This window comes from Heliangelus exortis, chromosome 2, assembly GCF_036169615.1.
Source record: "Heliangelus exortis chromosome 2, bHelExo1.hap1, whole genome shotgun sequence".
NCBI classification, from domain to species: Eukaryota; Metazoa; Chordata; class Aves; order Apodiformes; family Trochilidae; genus Heliangelus; species Heliangelus exortis.
In genome coordinates, this window is record NC_092423.1 from 27,945,246 (window position 1) to 27,966,505 (window position 21,260).

At 37.2% G+C, this 21,260-nt stretch overlaps 1 protein-coding gene across 1 annotated transcript in view; it reads right to left on the reverse strand.

The window, feature by feature from the left end:
• Nucleotides 1–21,260, reverse strand: part of VWDE (von Willebrand factor D and EGF domains) — a 38,718-nt gene that overhangs the window by 6,913 nt on the left and 10,545 nt on the right. Inside the window, exons 5-24 of the mRNA XM_071735345.1 lie at nucleotides 20,774–21,033; nucleotides 19,133–19,222; nucleotides 17,805–17,949; nucleotides 16,936–17,150; nucleotides 16,447–16,520; nucleotides 14,265–14,538; nucleotides 13,148–13,356; nucleotides 11,730–12,715; nucleotides 10,385–10,521; nucleotides 8,908–9,063; nucleotides 8,201–8,305; nucleotides 7,738–7,852; nucleotides 5,701–5,951; nucleotides 5,363–5,582; nucleotides 4,668–4,805; nucleotides 4,006–4,068; nucleotides 1,925–2,587; nucleotides 1,498–1,593; nucleotides 1,303–1,398; nucleotides 695–790 (exon numbers count right to left, since the gene is read on the reverse strand). Of these exons, the coding sequence (XP_071591446.1) occupies nucleotides 695–790; nucleotides 1,303–1,398; nucleotides 1,498–1,593; nucleotides 1,925–2,587; nucleotides 4,006–4,068; nucleotides 4,668–4,805; nucleotides 5,363–5,582; nucleotides 5,701–5,951; nucleotides 7,738–7,852; nucleotides 8,201–8,305; nucleotides 8,908–9,063; nucleotides 10,385–10,521; nucleotides 11,730–12,715; nucleotides 13,148–13,356; nucleotides 14,265–14,538; nucleotides 16,447–16,520; nucleotides 16,936–17,150; nucleotides 17,805–17,949; nucleotides 19,133–19,222; nucleotides 20,774–21,033 (4,389 nt within the window). The remainder of the gene's footprint in view (nucleotides 1–694; nucleotides 791–1,302; nucleotides 1,399–1,497; nucleotides 1,594–1,924; nucleotides 2,588–4,005; nucleotides 4,069–4,667; nucleotides 4,806–5,362; nucleotides 5,583–5,700; nucleotides 5,952–7,737; nucleotides 7,853–8,200; nucleotides 8,306–8,907; nucleotides 9,064–10,384; nucleotides 10,522–11,729; nucleotides 12,716–13,147; nucleotides 13,357–14,264; nucleotides 14,539–16,446; nucleotides 16,521–16,935; nucleotides 17,151–17,804; nucleotides 17,950–19,132; nucleotides 19,223–20,773; nucleotides 21,034–21,260) is intronic.

Here is a 21,260-nt window from a genome sequence, read left to right on the forward strand (position 1 = left end):
CTGCAGAGGAATTGCTGAATAGTTTAATCCAGTCTCAAACCCATAAAAAGCTAGCACCTTTATAAAGGTAAACAAAATGTTCTTCCATGAAATTAGGATGGTCTGGGTGTATTCAGTGGTAAAAAGGAATTCTATGTAAAAAATATATCTAAATTTGGACCTGAAATCCACACAAGAATCAGAGTTGCCAAACTGCAGCATTTACAATTTGCTACATAAAATTTATGTGAGCCTAATTCCAATTTTTCAGCTATAGTCACAGCAGATTTTCCAATTTCCATACCAAGTTAAGAAAAAACCCTCCATAACGTGGTTCTGAATTCAGTTTTCCTGTATCTCAGTTTTTCTGACTCACCCTTCACTGATCCCAACTTCTGTATATACCTCAGTGTTCAACCAATTGAAATGAATTTAGAACTTAAAAAGCTCCAAGGACAAAAATTAGACATCTGTGTTTGTTCTGAAGGTGGTATCACATGCAAAATATGCTCAGTGTCTCTATGCTTGTAAATCATAAATAATAAACTATTTGTACTATAGTTGGAAAGCCCAACTATGGAAGCCTTCAAAGAGGCATGGGTATTGCTTTTTGCTAGAATTAGAATGCATCAAAAATTTAAACCATCATTTGTTTTCTTGCTCCTGAAGAACAAGAGGCATGTTCTGCATTCTTCCCTTATGCTTTTTTGCTTACTTGTTTCACATCTTGGTCCCACAAAACCATAGGGGCAGGTGCAGAGATTTCTGGCCAAGCATGTGCCTCCATTTTGACAGGGTGGTTTACAATGTGCTGCAGATACAGAATTATGTTTTTCAAGCAATCATCTCTAAAAAGATGCATAGATTTGTTATGCTTTAGAAGAAAGGAAATCTTGACAACTGACAGTGAACAAAGAACTGGGTATAAAATAAGGAGACATATGCAATGCCTTTTAAGAATAAATAAGAAGGAATTCCAACAGAGTACACAGAGTCCCAACAGTAGTGGTTTCCCCAAAGAAAAGAAATCTGAGACAGCTTCCAGACAGGACTTGCACTTGTTTGAAGTATTTAGCTTAGGAGGTATCTATATTCTCTGGAGAAGTCTACCACGTACTGTGGATTTAGGAATATCCAATCACAATCAACATTTACAGTATGTAACAAAAAAGTAGGGTATATAACAAACAATACGTAACTCTAGGAGTTCTGCTGGAGTGTAATGAACACAACCCTTTGCTGGCTAAATGAACAGTTTTGAAAGTTATTTACAGCACATTTTGAGTACTTATGGATTTAAAAAGCCACAATTATTCTATTTACCTTCCTCACAAGTAGGGCCACTGTATCCTGGTAGACATTCACAGACATTGGGCTTAACACACTTTCCATGGTTTTTGCAATCAGGTTTGCATAGCGCTGTGCAAAAAAAAAAAAAAAAAGAAAAAAATCAACAATGATCTTCAAATCATTTGTGGATCTGAGTTACAACAGGCTAAATCAAAATCTGATACTCACCAGCCTGACAATTATAACCAACATAACCAGGCTTGCATTTGCAAATATTGGGTGCCACACACTCCATGTTTTTGCCACACGTTTGTCTACATCTCACTGAAAGACAATGAAGAAAACAAAAAAAAAGGAATAAGCAAAATGGAAGTGGCATTTCAGCACAGTTGTGTCTTGCCTAACATAACAAACAGATCAAATTGAATCCGTCAGGTACCTGCCTGTGAGTACCTTGAGATGCAGCAGAAAACTATTTTTAATAAAGTGCAACCATACAACTAGAAGCCTGTAGGCTATGCCAATATTAATAATGAAAATGAGGAAATGCAATACTTTATGTGTCACTGATCACACAGTAATGATGTACTTTCAAGTTATAAAGATGTCACAAGATTCCTTTCTGCAAAGCATTTATTGAAGTTATTTGCAATACCTCTACAAGTGAAGCCATCTCCATAATAACCATAAGGACAACGACCACACTTGATGCTTCCATCCTGACTTGGCTCACAAGGTACACCAGGAAAACACGGTAAATCGGTACAGGTCACTGCTTTAGGTGTCACTGCTTCTCTCAACTCCTCAGGGAGCATTTTTGGTGGGACAGTGACTTCAACAAGGACAAAAGGTAAAGGGCTCTCTTTATGCTTGGCTAACAGGTGCTCAGCCCTGTAAGCATTTCCACCTTTGAATAGTTTGCTTGGCAAAGAAAGCCTTTTGCTTATATTTGTTTTGCTGTTAGGAAAAATCTTCCTGCTGGTCTCAGAATAGCTGAAGGCCTCAACCTGTGCCCTTGTTTTCTTCTCAGGTGACACAGAATGAGTTCCTGAAGATGCAATCAACACAGCACGCACTGAAGAACTCTCTTCCATGTTAGCAAGGTGACCACTGATGGCACTGAATGTATGAGCAATGTTCCCAGTGACAGTAGGTTGTACAGAAGCACTTGTCTGAGAATTAGGTGGTTTCCAAACAGTCATTGTTTTTCTTGTGGAGGCTGATGGAGAGCTGCTACTGATCATTTCTGTAGAAATTATTCTCTCAGGGACACCTGTAGAACTGGAAATATAGCTTGAGATGGATGACTGTTGAAAACCTAGAGCATGTTAGAAAGAAAGAAAGAAGGGGGAGAAAGCACAGGAATATTATGAGACTTTTTTTCCTTCTGAGAGTGGGGAATGTCTTCTGAACAGAAAAATGCATAGTCCATTCATTCTCTGCTTCAGGATGTCTCTCCATTTTCTACATGAGAATATATGTGTGCAGTAGAACCTAAGTACTAATTAGCAGAATGGTTTATGCCCTTTCCCACTCATCCCAGCATTTTTATGGCTGGAAGGAGAAAGCACCATACATACATGAAGCAGACAGCAGAGATTTTCCCATACTGGGTCAATAAACAGCTTTACTGCCAGAGGAAATTACCAGCTCCATATACTGCTTTCAACTAGATAACTGGAACAGTTTAAAGCAAAGATAATGTTTAAGGTTCACCAGTGTGAACTGGTGTGTCTAAGTGCTGGCAGTAAGCCTAGAGTCCAGAAGCAGATAGTTAATCACCAGCTTGCACATGCTTACTCTTACTGATACACCATGGAGAATATTTTAGGTAAATAATCCACCACTTGGTAGCCAAAGTACCACAATGTTTTACTCTCCAAACTTTTAAATCAACTTTCTTGAATTTTCTGGCTGGGTTTTATTAGGAGTGCAAAGTGAATTGAAAGCTCTTCATACTCTGCCCAGGAAAACTGAGTGGTCTGGTGGGTGGGCATGATGCCATAAGTGGGGTTTTAGCATTATGTGGGCCGTGGAGATTATCCAACCTAACTTAAGCTCTCTCCCTAACCCCATTTTGAACAGTACTATAAAATGGTCAACAAAAAGTAAAACTTTACTGAATCTTTGTTACAGAGTGCTGTCACCAGCTACTGAAAAGCAACCCATTCTGCAGCTGATGAAAAATTATCCATCACTGGCAGCGGAGTAAGAATTTTTCTCCTCCCCCACTAACAATGCAGAGATAAAAGGAAAAGACACACTAGAATTTCTTGTGAAGAAACCCTCAGTGGGCACAGAGCTGTAAGTGCCAGCAACAGCATTTACTGAATTTTGGAATTATAGACATTCTTTTGCCATATTCTTCACCTTTGCTTTTAGTTAAAGTAGGAGAATGGAATTCAACAGAATGTCATGAATTTTTGCTAATCTCATGTAACAGATGTCCCTATCCCCATGTTACCTGTTTTATGTCATTGGTTACTCACAAAAACAAAAGGCCATAATTTAAGAATGCCATACATCACACAGTCAATAAAATTACTTGACTGACCTAAGGGATTTGTTGATATTGGTATTTCAGTCTCATTTTTCAGACCAGAATAGAACTCCAGCAATAAATTGAGCCAAACTGAAAATTTAAAACAACATAAAACCGACTAGAACCTTTACTGCCAGCTATATTCTTATCAGTATGTGAATCAGGTATTACATTTTCTTTATGAAAAAAATCACCTTTATACTCTCCAATTTCTCCTGGGGAATCCTTTCTTTCAACAGCAGTGTCTTCAAATCTTTCTAAAAACAAAAGGTGTGAAGGTACATTAGTTGCTACTTTTGTTTCAACTGGAAATAAATTACAGAGTTAAAAGATTTAGTACCCAAAAATAATTCATAATTCAGAAAGCAGATAAACCATAAAAATTGTTTCTTAAAAGTTTTCAATAGAATATTTTAAGAATATAAGTTAAGAATATAAGTAGTTGCACTGAAAAGAAGTATTTGGGTATTCTACTTGGAAAGTGTCTTGATTTGGGTAAATATATCCATGTTAAGCATTCTAATTGAATTATTTTGTCAATAATTACTCATATTATTAAAATAATGCAGAGAATGAATACATTTCACTGTATTCTACTCTGAGATAAAAGAACTGGGGTATTTTGTATATATTTTTTTCTAGTGACCTGAAAAAGCCTTCTACAGCTATGTGACCCAGTGCAGTCTGATGTCACCAACTGAGATTCTCTCCCAGACATTAGCAGAGGCATAGGCCTCTTATGCTGACTGCTGAAAAGAGCTCTAAGTTACTGCTAGAAAAATAAAGCACAACCAAAGATATTTTATCTAAACGACAATAAGATACTAACATTCTTCTGAAAAACAAGTAATTTTACCATGACATGACTTCCCATCTCCTTGCAGATTGTCTGGGCATGGACCACAATAGTAAGAACCAAAAGTATTGAAGCAAAATACTCCAGGGAAGCAAGGACTGGATACACATTCATCTACATCATCTTGACAATTTTTACCTACATTGAAATACAGATATATATTTTTTTATAATAGTGTGTCTCTCAACTTTGACAGTGTGCTTATAAAAGGTAAAGGTGAAATGTATACAGGTGATTAAATACCAAAAGAGCATCTACTATTGAGTGAAACAGAGCATTTCAGTCCATGTAATAAGTACAGCTGTCTAAGTTTGATATTCACATTTTTTCATCTTATATCAAGTATCTTGCTTATTGCAGAAAATGGAGAAGATGAACTGTGGGGACTAAAAGTTTAACTTGGAAGCACAGGAGGAATTTCATCACTCCTGTGTTTCACTAGGTTGCTGAGTTTACCTCTGTAGAGGAAAACAATGAAAATTTGTTCTTGTAATATAAACAAATATTGTATTAATGCAAGAAAATTTTGAAGTTTATCACACAGCTCTATCACAAGACCATAACATTTCTTCATATTCTAACAATAATTTATTTACATTCAAAAATTAAAAAAAAAAAAAAACAGAAGAAATTATAAACAGAAGATTACAAAGTCCTATTTATCACTAAATTATTTAAACAAAGCAGCAATTTACCTTGCAGTTCAGGTGGACATTCACAGTAATAGCTGTTTATTCCATCCACACATCTGCCAATACCACACTGGTTAAGTTTACAGTCATCAGTATTCACTTGACAGAGATCACCTTCAAATCCAGCCACACACACACAAAGATATCTTCCACTTCCAGGTGGGAAATTAATGTTTGTCACACATGAGCCATTATTTAGGCAATCACATGATTTCACACTGACCTACAAGACATGCCAAGTAAAACAGGTTTCTTTTTATAAATTAAATAGCAATAAGTTTTGTAATTAGACATCTTAGGCATCTTGCCAGTATGTGTCATTTTACTGTAACATTCATTACCTCTATTTCTACCTTAGTCTTTGCATTGCAGTCATCTGTCAATGAAAATTTTAATTTATGGAGATTCATTGACACAGCTTTCCACAAAAGTAGACCTGATGGGGAAAGACTGGCACCTTCTGGACCAGAATCCAAGGTGAAATGAATAGCAGAGCCCTCTGGATCTGAAGCCAAAAACTGATATACTAAGTCTTCTCCATAAAATGTCTGTAGCATACCCTGAAAAGTTTCAAGCACTGGAGGCTGGTTGTCTGTAACAAAGGAGATATTTTCTCTTTTAAGCAAAAGTTGCAACACATGTATAAAAATTAATAAGGAGCATGTCTTCCTATTAAGAAAGTTGCATCTCCTAAATGCTGATATAATTTGAAAAGCACATCACAACTATAACAACATAACCAAGAAATTACTACACAAAAGCTTGTGAAGACACTTGCATCTATACAGAGACCCAACTCAGAATTTGTTGAATATAAACAATCTATATTAACTATGCAGACATAGTTTGCAGCTGAAAGTATAAGGAGCCATAACATTAGAGGTGATTGCTGTTTCCTTTAAGAAATGAGCAGACGTTGTTAGACAATACTTGGGAATGGGCTACAGTGACTATCTTGGCAAAACTGAGAATGAGGTGATGGAATAAGTCATTAACCTACTATTCCTTAAAACTATTTCAACTGCACAACTTACTCACTGGTGATATATTTAAGATGCCTGCACTGTTGAGCTATAAAATATTAGGCATGAGTAACTAAATTTCTAAAGACACCAGGTGAAAACAAGCAAAGCCCCAGAACCAGGACAACCTCTGTGAAAGAGAGAAGCAGAAGCCTTCTTAAGGTTTTAGGAGAACATAGTTTTTGAAGCTGGAACATGGAAAGGTGATTAAGATTTCTAAATTTTGGGTTACAACACAGACACCAAGAGGGAGAAGAAGCTGTAACCACTGTCCTAGCAGATTAGGACACCTGGTTCCTAACATCATCCAGTCTGGAGAAGCTGTCATCCTTGGTTTTGGGGAATTGCCTCTGGTTTACACTCTTCTCTCATTTCTGTCTGTGGCAATATTGAATTGCAGTTTGTGGCTGTAAAATGGACATCCCTTGACTAGCTGGCTGCTGGAGAAGTTTAATTTTATTCATGTTTCATTCTTTTGCAATAGGTATAGGTACATTGACTTTCAGTACAAGTTTGAACTAGGAAAAGATTCCATAAGAGAGTCACCAGCAGGCTAACTCATGCAAGACCCTTAACAATTCAGAGTCTTGCTAGCACATTCACCCACAGAAACTCCAATAGAACTCTTGTACTGGAGATGCTGTAGACTTGGGTTGATGAGGAAGGCTGAATGCCTACCAGTAAGACCCTAAGAGACTTCTCATTTGGTGAAAGGACCAATATGATTTGTATATTCCAAGATCTGAGACTGAAAAGCTAAAAGTTCTAGGCTAGAACTTTGTACTACGGAGAAGGAAAATGAAGAATCTTCTTTTCATAGCGTGGTTTCTAACAGGACTGAAGTATGACAGCCATGGATATACTTTCAAACATTTATTGAGGCCATGTTTCTATGACATCAATGTGAATTATGTCCAAGCACTAAGTGGTTAGTAAGTATGATAAGCCACTTAATTCCAATTCTTTTGTTCTCCTCTTGGTTAGAATTGGAGTAATTTGTTGGAAAGTTGAAGACAACATTTGTGGGTATAGCTGTGCTAAGTATCCAAAGACTGTGAAGTGCTAATTAGACTGAGAGTCTAATTTTCATCAGTTATTTCTGATGACTACAGGAAGCAGGAAAACCTGACTTACACATACATGGCCTGGAAAGCAAAATATCACTTTCAGAAATTAGGAGAAATGTCAGTTAAAAAACAAGATCAAATTATAAACTGAAGTAGTGGGTACTGAGCTTTAAAAGAAACGCTTAACCAATTAAATTTGAAATTTATTTCCATATATTATAAAAAAAAAACCAAACTAGGAGATTGTCAACTTCTTGCCATTAAAAAAAAACCCCTGTTTATAACTTACTTTCAATGACTGACCACGTTAACTTTGATATGTCAGGTCTGCAGAGTAAGCAAGGACTGGTTGGATTTGTGTCACCTTCACCATAACAGAGTCCATCTATGTTGCAGGTTTTTTCCTTTTAGAGAGATGACAGTATAACTATTTGGTTATCAAACAGTAAATCTGAATGAATTTGTAAAGTATCAAATAAAATTTAATCTGTTCTGCACTTCCACAAAGCAGCTAAAGTTGTTCTTAAACCTAAACAACTGGCAATATGTTTGGTTTTATTTGGTTATGTGAAGAGCTTTCGTTTTGATTTTTTTCTTCAAAACTGCCTCATCCCAAGTTCTCTTTCTGTGCTTATCATTTTTGTGCATGGAAAATCCCTGTTGGAAACAAGAACAGGGTGTGTTCTGCTGATTTTTCTAGATTTTTTTTCTGCCTTCATGTTTTCATAATAAGAGAGTAATGAAACATATACCTTTAAAGTACATAACGCAGATTCCTGTGGTTCACAAGTCTGACAGGCTCCATCATATAATATAATTGGTTTAGAGTTGCTGTAAGTGAATCCATCATTAGAAATCTGCAAGATGTATAGCAAAAAAGGATTAACCCAGACAGATATCAACTTATCACCAGGGTGGATTGCTAGCATGATGTTCAATTCATTTCTAGACACCTACATTTAGCTGTTTAAACTCAGCAGAAATTTAGTCACTCCTGACAATAAATCTAGGCAGACACTTGGCCAACCACATGGAGGCATCTACTTTAGGTTAAATCGAATAGTGTCTATGTTCTGTTGATCTCATTGACTCAATCTGTATGAGATCTTGGGTATTTCTGTCACACAGAGATTCATGCATTAAGGCTGGGCTCAACTCAATTTTCACATAAATATGTCTAATGTCACTTGAAATGCTCCTGGGGAACTCCCTGGACTTTCACTTCTATTCTTGAAGAATGGGTGTCTCTCTAAGTCCTAGGTCATATCTAGCAGTCCCCATGCAGAAGAGCATTCTTAAATAGTACTCAACACTTAAGCTTAGGTGAAGAAACTGAGACTCCAGGTTAAGCAAGTTCCACCCTTAGCAACTACTAAAAAAAGTATCTATGTAATTTATTTTCATTCATCTTGAATGAATATTTGAGTGAATAGTGAATATTTGAAATTTCTGTGAGTACCTTTATTTGCCACATGGCAATGGGTTTATCATCAACCAGATCCCTGATTTCAGACTTCTGGCCATCATTTGGTAATGGGCAGTCAACAGTCCTGGCATCTTGGAAGACAGCTGGCACAGTGAGAGATTCTCCAGGAATCCATTTGCTATCAATATGCTAAATGTTAAGACAGATAATCTATTTTTTAGTTAAATGCATTATGAAAGTATTTTTTTACTAGAGAAAAAAAACATGTATTGCATAGTGTTTGAACACATCCAATGGCTCTGCAGAAGCCAATAGCTTATACCACTAACACTGCAGAGTCTTTCTCAAAACTAATGAGAGCAAGTCATCCATGGACCTATCAGCAATGATGTTCATTTGCTACCACACAGAAAAGTTTTTGTAGTTAGGAGCCAAATACTTTACTACTTTGTCAGAGCAGGCCATCTTGTCATGAGTCAAAACTGGGATGTTTTTAACTGTGGCAAGTGAATTCCCAATTGTTTTCTCACTGTGAGCTTGATCTAAAAGCCTTTTAATAAAATGGAGTGTAAACTTAGTCTTGACTTTATCATTTCAAGGCAACTTTCAGATGACAAGATAATGTTTTAAGAAAAATCTATAGTCAGCACTGCTTAATTTGTCAAAATAATTTTAATATCTGCTGGAATTAGCTAAGAAAAGCAATTCTATCTCAGTAACAAGTTTCCAATTGAATGGTTGCCCTTCTACCATCCCTCACTCCATGATTACATCAGTGAAACCCAATTTTACTTTGCAGCTTTTTTTATTCTAACATGATAGAGAAACTTGTAATTGCAGGTTCTTTCTCCCAGGCTAACAATTGTAAACTGTTTGTAAATGTTGCTGTGAGCAAATTCTAGGTCTCAGTTACAATAATCTCTCTATACAGATGCATCTTAGTCTACAGTGCAACATTTTAACCCCCTGTTCAAACCTGAGGTGTAGAGCTGATACGTATCATTAAATAGCTCTGGAATTCAGCCTCAGGGAAATGGACAACACACCAAAAATGCCTTTCCCTTTTTCATAATAGATTTATTATGCTTATAAAAGGGCTTTTTCAAGCATTAGAGTTGAGACAGAAATCTAGTAATGTCTTTAACCTTGCTGTCCTTCTTCAGAGAAGCAGTCCTTCAGTTCCTCTCCATAAGCAGTTCGAAAAACAATGATGTACAGGTTGTTGCTAATAGGGCTGCCCTTGCCCTTTTCTGATGGATACCTGCCATATGCTGTTATCTCCCTCTTGGCTGCTGAGTGTTCCCATTCCATTTTGTATTTCTCTTATCATGGAGGAAATGGCAGCCTTGCAAAGACTTGAGTGTCTGCTGCAAAGTGCTGAGTGCCTTTGCTATGAGTTTCTACTAAAGCATTGGGTTGTACCTGCATCAATGAATAGTACACTGGCCATTTTTTCCCCTTGTTCCCTGAGAAGTTAAAAATGTAATTGTTTTTATTCAGGGAGACCTACCTGTAATTTGATAATTTCACATTTCAGATTCAATGACTCCCTGAAGCCATGTCCAAAAGCTCTCACTGAGGTGCAGTCGTACTGACGAACATCGCACAGCCCCGCATTCTCCAGCTCTGTAATTTCTGGAGCGTGGTCTTCAAAGCAGAGATTAGACAATGAATATCAGTATATCAACTTGTTCATATGCAGTATGCAGTAAGTATTTTTCTCTATCCAACTAAAAAAGGTAGGTAAACAATGAAATCTGGAGCCAGCTGACTAAAGGTACAAACAGAAACATTTTTTATTGATAAAATAAATTTTCGCTTTAACGTTAGGCGTTTTGTCCTCTTGGAACTTGAATGTTATGAAGCAGAGAAAATATTCATCTGATTACAAACACCTGTGCATGTGTGTTTTGTTCTTATGGATATCTATGGTTCTTTGCATCACACTTGCAGAATAAAATCTAAATGGGACTCAGGCTGTAGTTATAGAAACTGGAAAGGTTATAGCTATGTAATAATTTATAATGGGAATTTTCTGTTTAAAAACATCTCGTGGAAGTTCTTTCAGGAAGTAAACTGGCAAAGATTAGGACAGTAAAAATAGTTTTTATGAAGCAAAGCCACTTTGATTTTAAGAGGAATCAAATATTTATTTTTATTAATCTTTTACATCTTGCCCTGTTTGACTTTAAGTAAGTCACTATAACAAAAAAAAAACATTGCAAAGCAAAACATTAAAAGCTTTCATTTTGAAAGGGTTTTACTTTTGTAGCACTTTTCATACTTCTCAGTGGACCTGCTTAACTGAATGTTTAGTGAAGAGTCTTATTGACTGAAGAAAACCCCACAACAAACCCTGCCCACCTTTGTTTGATGCATCTCTTCTGTCTTCACCACCAGCCCTGCTCCCAGTACATCTAACCACTACTTTACACAGATATCACATCACCAAAGAGAGAAACATCCCATTTACAGTTAACAAACAAGAGCACACAGACTATAAAAAATTAGGGAATGCATGGATGTGGCAGATCTTTCCTGAAGAAGATAGCACATGGAAACATTGCTAATTGCTTGGGGCAATACCCTGGACTGCAAACTCACGGGGTCATAAATTTTTTAAAATCTTCCACACCAGAAAATAAACCCAGGTTTTGCCCTTCAGAACAAGAAGGCTGAGTACAAAACTACTACAACTGTACTAAACTGGAACTAAACTGCCAGATAACAAACAGGGCCACTGTAGGGAACCCCTGTCAGCATACAAAAGCAGGAGAGAAATGCAGCAAGAGAAATGTATGTTGCACAAACACTGAGCACATTACTTAAGTAAACCTTCCTGCCCCACCACTTACCAGCCAGTATGCTGCAGTCGTATGAGCTGTAGCCTGGAAAACATGCACAGCCCCATTCTGTGCATTCCCCATTACCACTGCAGAGACTGGGACACTTCAGTGCAGTAAGTAGGCTCTCGACTGACCCTTCAAGTTCCTGTCGGTTGTAATTTATTTCTTCCAAAACTCTCTTCTCACATTCATTCTCTAGAAGAGCTAGGGAAGCTCCTGCCCAACCGAGGTCATCTTTCAGGAGCAAATCTTTAACACACATAGAGATCACATCCTCTGTTCGCCGTCCAAGAAGGCCACCACAAGATCTTCCTATAGTGGAATTAGTTACTGCCTGCTGGCACAGTAACACAGCCCTAGACTCAGTGAGGCCAGAAGGTGTGGGCCAAGAAGGAAGAAACTTCTGGCCAGTGTCAGTGGCATGGTCCTCTGGGAAAAAATAACTATAACCCTCCAAGTCTGCTTGGCTTAGACTTTGGAACAGAAACACTGGGTGGTATTCATAATAATTTTGGCGCTTCCCTCGACTTCTAACAGATTGACTTTTGTAAAGATGCCTGCTGTAATGGGGAGAATTTATTCCAATGCCTGAGCTTGAAGTTCCTTCTTTTTCTACAACAGTTCTTCCCACTGACATTGCAGAGACATGTGTGTTTACTAGGGATGTTTTGTGAAGTTTGGTTTGATGGTACTCCCCCTGCAGAAGTGGAGATGAATTAATTCCATATGCAGATGAACGTTTCTTTATGCCTGTGGCAAGATCAAGTGGACCAAGATACTCAGCAGTGACATCCAGTCCTGGTATCAAAGAAAGAAATCTACCATTTTCACTATCTCTACAAGACAGAGGAAATTCTGATTTAGGAACTGTGTCTACTTCATCCACTGACTGATACAATCCAGCATCTTCAAGGGCACAGTCACAGAAGACTGTTTTTCTATAAGATGTTAAAGAAGCAGGTGTTTTATCAAACAAGCTCTCTCCTGGTGGAATTCTGGAGAAGAAAAAGATGACATTGTATCAGAACCTTCTTGCCTATTTTCGTTGTTTTAAGAAAGCATTAACCTTTGTTTCGCTTTTTGTGTTTTCATACTTCTACAACATAAGTCACAGAATTTGCAGCATACAGATATATTTCAGGACTCCAGTTAAATCACAAAACCATGAGAGCAACTTGCAAAGAGAGGAACTCAGAAGACTGGTATTTTGTTCAACACCTACTCAAATTGATCTTAGATCATGTTACTTAAAAAACTAATTTGGCTCTTAAGTATCAATTTGCTCTAAACCTGATCATGGAATGAGCTGATGACATTCTAACATTAATTATTACATTAATTATTTTCTTTTTTTTTTTTTTTTTTTTTTTTTGAAGAGTGCAAAGGAAAAGTTGGACCATTTGACTGACAGAGAAGTATTTTGTTACCTCCATTCCTTCAAAAAAGAAAGAAGAGCATTAGCATGGGTTGGGATTTCCACTCCACTTGCAGTGTGGTAGTCATTCTCTGCACTTCCATCAAAGGTGCCACAGAGTCCCACTGTGTGTTTGTAATCTGAACTGGGTGCCCTCAGTGTTATGCTCATTCCCCAGTCACTCACATCAGCACGAACAAAAGCTCCAGATGAAAACAAAACCTACACAGGGTTTGATGATACCATAATGAGAAACACAATTTTGATTTTACCTAATAAAACAGGTATGTTTGTTGGCAAGGAACAACAGGAAAAGGAAACATTAGAAGTCTGACGAGCAAAATCCACTACAAGTTTGAATGCCATTTCTATTATTAGCTTGCTGTACAAATCTGAGCGAGTCACTTAATTTTTCTGGTTCCTCAGTATCATTTTCATTTTTCTACTGCCTACTGTCATTTTAATATATAAAATCTAAGGTCTTCAGATGAAGCATTTCAGATAAAAGGTAAATATTTAACATAGTCTCATAACAGAAGCCAGATGAAACTGAAGAGGCATATCTGTTTCTGTGGCTTGCATTTTAGAACAACAGTGTGATTAAAGAGCAATTGAGGGCTTCATTTACACATTCTGCTTTGCTTGCAGTTCAGTGGAGTCCTACAGCAATTCCACTACATAAGAAAAGCTTCAGAAAATTACAAACACAAACGTTCATCTGAGAGCCACATTCTCCAGATAAACTTCCTACACTTCTAATTCTGTGATTGTCATTTGCCATACCTAATTATCAGCACACACAGCCTTCCTATTTGACAGTGGCATAAGCAAAACAGAATACAGAGATCTCATTGTAGAACATAAGGGCTGCTAATTAAGTGCATACTGAATCTGAAACCTGCACCTTCCATGTAATGATTGCTCATGTTGACACATGCTTGCTTTTGAGGACAGCACCCTTTGCTCATCAAGCAAAACACTTGGCCAAAGGACTATGATTATAAAATAAACAGTATGCTATTGTTTAACTGCAAAAGATAAAGCATGTTTTAGCTCTTCAGTTGGTGTGAATTCATAAAAATAATTGCTGGGATAACCATTATGCCTGTAAGCAATTATTTACTACTTACTGTTACTTTTCTTCCTTCGTAGGATTCGGTGATTCTGACATTGCTTCCTGTTGTGTCTCTACTTATTACAGATAAGTGAGGCTGTGACTCATCTAGCTGCCCACTGCACATGTCAAATGCAATTATATCACTTCCTTCTTTGGCAACAAAGCCACAGTTACAGGATGCTGGGTAGTGAAGACTTCCACAGTCCCACTGGCGAACATGAACTTCGAAATCTCGAGAGGTACTCTTACACAGAACAAATGTTCCTGTTTTAAAATTGTCATAGAGTCTGGAATGAAAAGAACAGTGTGTGACATAACTTTGATTATAAAATACCTGTATCATCCCATGCCAGCAACCTTCTCTTAAAACAGAATTGTAATACTTGATGAATTTTGACACCGCAACTCATTTTCCTGCATCGGAAAATCAAACAGTAGAGCCCACAAACCAACACACAACTTTAAACAAACATCATAATTTCTTCCCCTGTGCAGCTCTAAATGAAAAAAAAAAACCAAAAAAAAAAAAACCAAAAAAAAAACCCAACTTGTTTTACAGCAAAAAAAAAAAAAAAAAAAAAAAGATGGATCATGAATGCAGCATATGTAGACAATGGTTGTTAATGGAAACATAATCATGAAGCCATTGCCATACTTTGATAATTCTTTCTAATAGTGCTTATGACTGGGAACTAGTGGGTGCTTATCAACCTTTTGCTTTCTGCAGCATTATATCTATGCAGCAAGAGTATAGCAGTGTAGATATGGGGGGCAGATGCAGAGACTCTGTAAGTACTCATGACAAAATGATTTAGAAAGTCACACACTTTTAAAAAGGTCTGATTTATGAAGATGGAAATGGAAAGAGCTTGCTCCCAAAATCAGAAAATTATTCAAGATGAAAACTATAAATAGTGACTGTTTTTCCTCAGGGTTAGCCATCTGTTCCCTGAAGCAAGGTTAAAATAGCCAATCTAATGATTCAGCAATGAGAAGGGAAAAAAAAAAAAAAGAAAAGAAAGAAAAAAACTGGAACTTTTGCTGCAAGTTTAACAGCCTCTTGGCTATAAATGGCATTTGGCAGTTAATTGCAAAATGGCAATTGTCTTTGTGTATAATGGGTCAGCAGATAAACTGCTGCTGGCTACCTTACTGGGACTACATAGAATTACCCATGATTCAATAAGGACAGTTTCTTTCCTGTTTGCTTCCCCAGTTTACAAAATAAAGTAGCAACAGGCTTCAGCCTTAAACAAAAATTTCTTCTCCACTGCATCATTTCTTTGTAAGAAGCCTTGATCACAAGGCACTGACAGTTGAAATGGTCAGTGAAGCCCTCCCTATACTTTCCACTGAAGGATGAATTGCAATATTACAGTAGAATAATAAGAATTATTCTTATTGTCATTATTATTGCTACTGCTATTATTATCACCATCATTACTACTGATAATACTACCACATCTACTACTACTACTAGCTACAGTGCTACCATAGAAGCAATTACAACTTGTCTTCTTTCCTTTATCAAGTTCACAAGCCAAACATGGCTGTGGGCTGAACATCCTTTTTTGGAGGCAATATATTCCCTTTCTCTCACCCTGTCACTTGAAAAAAAATGCTGAACAGAGAATTCACAAGTCCATGTGTGGAAGCTGTATTTCTTTTGACACTTTCCATGAATTAGAAACATTTTGAAAGGCAGAAGACCAAAAACTTGCCAAGTGTGGCCAAGGAAGCTGTCTTCACTTCAGAAATATGGTTAGTGATATGGAAGCAGGAAGTAATATCAAAGCCATTAATGAACTCAGCACAATCTTAGACAGCAGAGAGCTTCTAGCAACTTGGTAGAAGTGAATCCTCAGAAGGATTCATATACTGACACTCAGACACAGGGAAACCATGCTGTACACATACTGGGCATATTTCTCTAAAAACAGAAATAATCTATGTGCTTCACTCTTTTGCCACAACCCAAAACTTGCATTTAGAAATAAAAACATTAACAACATCACCATGACTGGCAAGCTTTCACTGGCTACAACATGCTTATTCTTATTGAACAGGTAAGAATACAAAATGCAGAGCACAGATGTAGAAAACTGGAGCTATCTTGTGTAAACAGCATAGATTTAAAAAAAAAACAAACACCAAACCCATAACACAATTAAAATTGAGAGCAGCAATAGGATTACCTTCCATCAAATGTAATTATATGAGGATCAGTAAACGAGTAGCAGTAGGCAGTGGGTAGATCCTTTACTGTAATCTTCAAAACAAAGTGCATAGTAAGTCACATCAAATTTAGAAATAAACAGACTCAAGCATATTGTTTATCTTATGACACTAGTTTACTAGTTAGTAGTAAACATTATATAATATGTTTAACCAATCTAAGTAGTTATATTAATATTCAAATGTAAAAAAAAAAAAAAACCAAACAAAAAGAAAAAAAAAACCAACAAACAAAACCCCTCAAACAAAATAAAACAAAAACCCCACAAAAAATCCCAACCTGAATCAATTGAAAATGTAGTACTGGAATGAAAATAAAACAATGGAGAGTCAGCCACTTAGAAATCTTGGTGTGACCCAGCACATTATAACTTAAAATAGATGCTTCATTTACTCAGCCACATTTCTGGACTGTTGCTTTTACAGAGTTTAACATGAAGATTTTCAACCTGTGTGCTCTCTGGAACATAGCCATCCCACAGAAAATTTTCACTGGATATAGGTTCGACTGCAATTCTGGTAGTTCTGTCTCCATCCTGCATAAAGTCTGTCACAGCAGTGAAATAAATTACAGCTTGACTACAGATTCCATTATTGCAGGGCTTCTGCAGAAGATCCACATGACAAGAAGAAAGAGCCAAGTTTAAACCTAACTGCTCTTTACCTGTTTTAATGAAAACACATCATTAGCAAACTTCCCTCTAAACAAGTCACATTTTGTATCCTGCTGTTAATATATATACTAACTTACTTAAAGCATTTTCATAAATAAGAATAAATATGCATTTTCCTTGGGTTTGGTCATGCAAAACCCCCTCTCTACATCTTCATACACACAATCAAGAAAATTTTCCAGTTTGCTAGTCAAATGAAAAGATGTCTTGCTGGTGTGACATTAAAATGGTTTTCTGCATAGCAAAGCTCCTTCTGGGGCTCAAAGGGCTTGTGCCTGATAATGGGCTGCAGAAATTAATAATAATAGTAAAAAATGAGGATTTCATAGCTGCATATACAATACTTGCAACAAAAAAGGACAACAACACCTGCAAGTACTGTGGCATTTTGTCTATCCAAGTTAAAGTATATGGCTGCAGTATCCCAAGATGCCAAAAACACCTGGTAACTTCAGTAGATAATGCATTACAGACACATTCTTCTAGACTCTCAATGGCAGTATACATAACTTGTGAATATTTTGTTTTAACATTTTAGAAAGTATTTCACAATGCAAGAGACTCTCCAAAGAAACAGACAAGAAGGAATATTTAGAAAAACACATGAAACAAAAGAATGCATCAAAAATCAGGATAATACTTACCTTTATCAACAGTATTTAACATCAGTGAGATTTTGCAGTCACTTTCAAGATGGCTAAACTCAGAACAAGGAATTGGAATGCTACTTTCTATTGCTAGTCTGTGTTCCTTCCCATCCTCTGATATATCATATGTTTCTGGATGCATCTAGCATGAAAGAAATTGCACATAAAACACTATCTTTGTGGGTAAAGTATTAAGTTTTGCTTATTAACCATTAGGGAGTAAAGTATAAGAAATTAAAAGAACTGAATGCCATGGCACATGGCCTGTTCCACTTGATCAGGCTTATTTAGATGGTCTGAAGAGCAGTGGCACACTGGGGAAAAGATGAGGACACAGTAGCAACAATCTTGAAAATAAGGGGCAAGGACAGCAGAATAGCAGAAGGCAAGAATAGCAGAAAAGTAAGGAATTAGCAAACCACATTAACACCACAGAAATGTATTCTCTGTTACTTCTGGAAACAAAAATACAAGCAATTTGCTGTACTACCTGGGAGGAACTGGGGAGAAGCTACCTACAGGCAACACTGTCATGAAAGAATTGGGAAGCACCATATTTCTCCTGGAATACCTCTCTGTAAAGTTACAACACAGCTCACTACCAGTACATAATAAAAAATACAAGTAGAGATCAGTAACAGATGCCTACAACTGAGCATTTACATTGGGTAAAACAGGACTGTTCCTCACAGATCACCACCTGCAATACATCTTTCTGGGCTTGAGGTCCTAACCCCAGCCAACAAATTGGTCCCTGTAGCTACAGCCACAGTAAGAATTAAAATGAGCTTGGACCCTGTCCTCTTCCTAAGCAGCACAGCTCACATTCCAGTTCCCCTCTCTAAGCCTCCCCCATCCTTCCCCACCATGTCCAGCTAGGAAGAGGCCCTGGCCTTGGCCATTCTGGGAGCCAGGTACCAGAAGGGCCCAGCAGCACCCACCAAAACCACATCAAAAAGGGCAGCAGAGGTCAAATGTAAAGGAGAACCATGTGGCAGGGCTCAAGTCTGAGCTGTGGCCCTTCTTAGGTTACAAATACAGCATCAGTCAACTCTAGTTGACAGAGACTGAGGCTTTCACTGTGAAGCTATAACTTGTGTGAGTTGCCAATTCATCCTCCCAGCACCTTGAGTACATGGGGAGTACAGAAACAGCTTTGACTCTTCTGCTTTTTGGCAAATTCAAGTTCACTACAGCCAATAACTTGACTATTAATTCACAATTAACACATTCTGAGTGCTTCCTAGTCAGAGGACTGACTGCTTTAGCAATAACTCAGAAAGACTGTTACTATAATAAAGTAAAACATTATTTTTCAAAATTACCTTAATACCAGCAAAAAATTCCTTGCTTTCAACAGAAAAGCTTTGTATATCTGGCTTCTCCATGAAAAAAGCAGAAGTGCTACAGTAGACCTGCAAGGTAAAAGCAAAGTAACAGAATTCATTTTTGGGTATGAAGTGACCATGTGAAGACATAACCCACCCATAACGGGTCAATCTTATGGACTCATCATGCCCAGTCCTCTGTTCACACCAGAAATTCCCAGTTACAGGTGGTGCTACTTACCAAAACAGAAACAGACTGAGCATCCCAAGACTTCTTCATGGCTTATCCCACCAGTAGTGCAAAGCCTTCCTGAACTAAAGACCTCATACAAACCATCATGTTTAACAAGCATCTAAATTGCCACAGATCTACAAATCCCTTCTTGAGCAGTTCTGTGCTCCGTGGCATCTTGTGGAAAAACCTCCTACACTTTACTACATGTTATTTACTTCTTATTGTCCATTTCCCATTTGTTACCTTTTAATTTTGCTGAGTGCCCATTAGGCTCTGCAAAACAACCATTCCCTCCTCTTCCTCCTCTTACTGCATTTTTTTTCTGCTCCTATGGGCCTGTAGAGCCTTTTTCCAGCTGAAGAATTTCCTGTGATTTCCCTCCACTGCTGAGTTCTATGCTACTAGACACTGTGGCTTTGGTTTGTTTTGGGGTTTTTTTGTTTGTTTATTTTGCTGAATCTCTTTTGAGATGTGTTGACCACACACGAAATACTTGAGATCCTGAGAAAACCAAGGATTCAGAGCAGCAGCAGATAGTCTGTGACCTTTCCTTTCCTGACACTGAGCTAACACTGCCATGCAATTATACACAAAATCCACAAAAGATTTTTAAGAATTAGCAATTGTTATTCTTGTTCATAAGCCATCCAAGCAGCCTGGCTTTGGCTTGAATATAGACATACAGACATGTGCATCAACCACATGGTTTTTCTGTTGTTTATTTTGACTAGAAAAAATTAACCTGTACTGTGGTATACACAGGCAGAAAGCTAATTAATTTTCCAGTGCTTAAACTTCTCAAAGTTAACGTGAGAGCCTACATCTTCACTTTTCTACCACTCAAGTTAGTGCAGATACTCCCACTGCTTTTGATTGCAGAGACTAAACCACTTAAATCCAACCCTAGAGACCAAGTCATCAAGAAGCAGCAGCTCACCACTTATTCAGAGAAAATAAATCTATCTAATGAATCAACAATCTTGCTTCTCAAAACCTCTAGCTCTTCTAGCCTCCCACTTAGAAGCAGTTGCATCCAAAAATCTTCTTAATTTACAGTATCAAAAAAAAAAAAATCACAGTGGACGCTGAAGAAGATGGAACTTGAATAAACAGCTATCTCCTGGAGACTCACTACATTGTACTGTGACAGAGTCTCAAAAACTTAATGACTGTAATAAATAATAATATTCTGTGGTATTTCCACATTCATATAGACACTTTTGGTGTAAACAAACAGAGACAATTTCCTTCTGCCAAACATTATACAGCAAGGTGCTATGACTCTTACAAAAAAGTTTTAAAGTCTACTGAGAATTAAGAAATCTTATGCCTTTAGATAAGGTAGCTGTGCAGGAAAAATAAAATATTTACTAAGATACAAAAAGAACATATTTTTAATGTACCCTGTCTCCAAGTCTGACGTTTATCCCATCTATTTCTAGAAGTGAGGACACATGAACTGTTGTCTCCCGCTTCAGTTCTTCTTTGATACCTTCAGGAGAAAGTCTTGACCAAGTTACAATGAATCCAACTGAGCTGTTTGCAACAGGATTGCCAAGGGTACACCTTAGGTAAATGCTGCCTTTGATCAACTCTGCTACTACTTCAGGAACAGCTGGTAATGGTGGTGGCACAGATGGAGATGATGAAGGAGCCAGGTTATCTAGTCAAACAGAAGTGTGGTTTGTGCTTTTTATTCTATGCAAAAATAATATCAGAATAAATTATATTTATATACACTTTTCCATTTAGTACACTATTAACATTTACATTTTTTCATATGTGGAAATAATAGATAATTGCTTAGAAAATCAGCATGTGTATGTTCCTTTTATTATTATTAAAAGGAGAAAAAATTCTTTATAAGCCTTTGATTATATTCTATCCCAT